This window comes from Drosophila obscura, unplaced genomic scaffold (genome assembly GCF_018151105.1).
Source record: "Drosophila obscura isolate BZ-5 IFL unplaced genomic scaffold, ASM1815110v1 contig_150, whole genome shotgun sequence".
Lineage (NCBI taxonomy): Eukaryota > Metazoa > Arthropoda > Insecta > Diptera > Drosophilidae > Drosophila > Drosophila obscura.
In genome coordinates this window covers 9,353,938-9,357,560 of record NW_024542736.1, presented here as the reverse complement: position 1 = coordinate 9,357,560, position 3,623 = coordinate 9,353,938, and the positions used below count along the sequence as shown (strand labels likewise).

Sequence of the window (3,623 nt, the reverse complement as noted above, 5' to 3'; positions counted from 1 at the left end):
ATACATAAAACAGATTTGTAAGACACGGCAAGAGGGGCGGTTATAAATTTGGAAATTAGTGAAACTATTAAAGCATGCGACAGGCAACGGCGACAGGGTGAAAATATTGCGACATGCCCGATGTGAGGTGTCGGGCGAATTAATTGAGCGTGTGTGGCAGTAAAGGCTGCCTCTGCCACCAACACACACAAATCATAATGGTATGTTTAGTGGAAACTTCCGACTTGAGGATACCAACAACAGGTGGAATATAATACAAGTAAAATCGAAAAAGACTAACTATTTACTTTACATATAAAGTAAAATATATAAACTCAAAAAACTATTGAAACTGTTTGTTTTTGCATTGAAAAACTGCTACACTTTGTTGTGCATTTCTTGATTGATGCTAGTAGGAATATATACACTATTTTGGATCGTAAATTTGCATATTCCAATGAGCTATAATGCTACACTTACACGGATCATGTGAGAATATATCATTATATATTTTTTGGGTATTATTTACACAAATAAACACTCACACACACACACTTGAGAACACACGTTAAACGTTGACAAAACGTAATAATTAATAATTGTTTTTCTGTAAATTTCTCATTTCCGCTTCGCCCACGCCGCAGAGGGTTAGGTAGGGACGGAGGGTGGTGTAAGGGGTAACACTTGTTAGTCGCTGACAGGCGACGGCACATGCTCAGACACCCGGCGCATCCAATGCGATGGGGAAATATGTTTTTCACTTTTCATTAAAGCGCACAACGCCTCGTTCCAAACGGCACAACAAACGGTTCACGACTGCGACGGCAGAATGCTTGATGCTGCTGCTGCTGCCGTTGCTGCTGCTGCTGTTGAGACGTTGCCTGTCTGAGAAAATTTGTCGCTCTGCTGCTGCTGCTGCTTTCTCAATTGTTGCACAAATAAATTCAGCAAGTGACCCATAAATATGGCACCGATCAGCAGCAAAGGAACTCTAGCCACAGATAAAGCAGATAAATTCTGACGCCAGCTGAGATTTGAAGATGTTAAAATAATTAAAAAACTATAGGATTGATACATCCGAGTACATACATATGTATGTTTGTACATCCTGTAGTATCGGAAAAGATTTGTTTAAATTTTACTTTATAATTTTTTGCAAAAGAAAAACATTTAAAAAATATTTTAAAATTCTCCAACCTAAAAAATTGTTTCCCCCTTCTTTAATTAAATTTTGTGGAGCTAAGTGCATGAATGTCCATCATATCATACCGTTGAAAGACAGCTGTCATCTGATTAAATCCAAACGTAACCTCTTGGAATTTGTTGACTGGTAGCAATTAGAGAAGCATTTCCGAATACCAAACTCAGTTCACTCTTTCATCTAAACGCTGCTGGTACCGAACTGGACTTAGCTGCGATGCTTGGCAAAATAAAACTAGTGCTGCTACTGCTCCTGGCTCAAGCAGTGTCCGAGAAAACAGAGCAGCCCCAGCTGAGATTCCTCACCGAACTTGTCCAACGTGCCCACAAACAACAAGCAATTGAGACTTTGCTCATGCTGCAGCACCATCAAGACGAGAACTGCTCCATCCAGGATTGGAATCCCGACGGTATTCCCATTCTACGTACCAACGAGCTGAATCAAATCGAATTAAGGAAGAACTACAACCACCAGGCCTTGGCACTGGTCTGCCTACAGGAAACTTCGCATTTAATTCTGCTGATGAATGCTCTGGCCAAGACCTTCGATCATTTACGGTATGGGCGAATTATTCTGTGGATGCATGGGAATCCAACAGAGGACTTTCTAGAAGAGATCGCCAGCCAGGTTGAGGAACATAAATTTACTCGAATGCTCGTTCTGGGCTATCATCCAATCGGAGGAGTTTCCATCCATCGTCTGAGTTCATTTCCCAGCCCTCGCTTTGAGCGGATTGGGAATATTTCGAGCATTTTCCGTAAATATAAACTCAACTTCCAAGCAAAGAAGGCAATCGTATCGGCCAATCTTAAAACGCCCATTAAATTGACCACTAAGTATGCACCGACTGGGAGTTTCCCCATCACCCGGAACGAGGACAGGCAGATAATTGAGTTTGCCCTCAAATACAATTTGACTCTGGTACTAGATGCCAACAACAATTCCAAGACAACCGAATCGCCCTTTGATATTCAGTTAACTCCGCGCTTTGTGTCAAAGAACGATCTTGTCAGCCGAACTGAAGGTGTGAATGCCTTTTCTGTGTCCTCGCTGATGGTTGTGGTGCCGTGCAGCAGGGAAAAAACCATTCGAGATGTTTTCCACAAGCTGGATTTGCGGACCTGGTTCTATTACATTATATCCGTCTATGTCATATTCGTGGTGGTGGAGTGCGTTATTGTTGTTACAACCTACCGCATCTCAGGTCACTCCTATCGACTGACCGGCCTGAATCCTTTCACAAATATGCGCGCATTCCGGGCCATCCTAGGACTGCCATTTCCCACTGCACCTCGGGCGAGCGTCTCACTCCGCCAGCTCTTCCTGGCCATGAGCATATTCGGGATGATCTTTAGCAACTTCTTCGGCTGCAAGTTGAGTTCCCTGCTGACGAAGCATCCCCTGGAGCCACAGGTGGAGAACTTTGAGCAACTTCAGGGGAGTGGACTGACCGTGATTGCAGATACGATCATCCAACCCATCATCGAGAACGAGGTCAGTGAAGAGTTTCTCAGGCGATATTTGCCAAATGTGAAGTACATCGATCCACTGGAGCGGGATAGATTGATAATGACTACGAACGAAAGTGCTGCTTTTATATTTTTTAGCGATTATTGGGAAATGATTGATAATGTGCAGAAGGCGATCGGGGTGAAGACCTTGTGCGAATCAAACAACCTATCGATCCTACAGAATCTGCCGAGGATGTTCCTGCTGCAAAAAGATTCCATTTATTGGTGGCCCCTGAGCAAGTTTTTCGTATTATATTACGAGTCGGGAATAAATTTGCATTGGACACGCATTTGTCCAATTTCTCTCCGAAAGTATTTCAATGTCACTATTGAACCGATACTGAAGCCAGCATTCGAGCCGTTGTCCTTGCAGCACCTAATGTGGCTCGGTTGGGTCCTTGGCTGCGGCTACGGCTTGGCCACTTTGGCCTTTCTTGTGGAAATCTACATGGGAAATGCGAAGAGAAAGGTTGCAAGAAAAGTTGCTCCTGCAGCTCCAGGGAACCAGGAGATCGCTGCTTAAAATTAAAGTATTTATCAATGCAAAAATTACTCAAATATTTATCTGTATTTATCTCTTTAACATTCAATGGATTAAGATTATTGGCAAGATTAAAGTAGTGCTGAGTGCATCGACTCAGTAAACAGCACCAAAAAGTGGGCTAAAAATTTCACTAAATATTTATTTTTGCACCTTTTACATCCAACGATTTTACGCGCCTAATAAAGTTGTCTAAGTGTCTGTATCTTCACCGATTTGCTCTTGGCTTTTAATTTTTATTGAGGCTAGAAGTTTGAGAATTTCGTGGACTTTGAAAACTATACGCATCTACGTACATCCCAAGGTTTCGGCATTAAGGGAATGCAAAAATCAACCTTTATATAGTGCTGATAAACTTTGATGTGGTGGGCAGGCTTCCTCAATCGTATAT

General features: G+C 42.5%; 1 protein-coding gene across 1 annotated transcript; it reads left to right on the top strand.

Moving 5' to 3' along the window:
* The first annotated feature begins 1,396 nt into the window (after window positions 1-1,396).
* On the top strand, window positions 1,397-3,214 carry LOC111069402. Its single transcript, XM_041596378.1, has one exon. The coding sequence runs from the start codon at window positions 1,397-1,399 to the stop codon at window positions 3,212-3,214; it is 1,818 nt and encodes a 605-aa protein (XP_041452312.1).
* The last annotated feature ends 409 nt before the right edge of the window (window positions 3,215-3,623 follow it).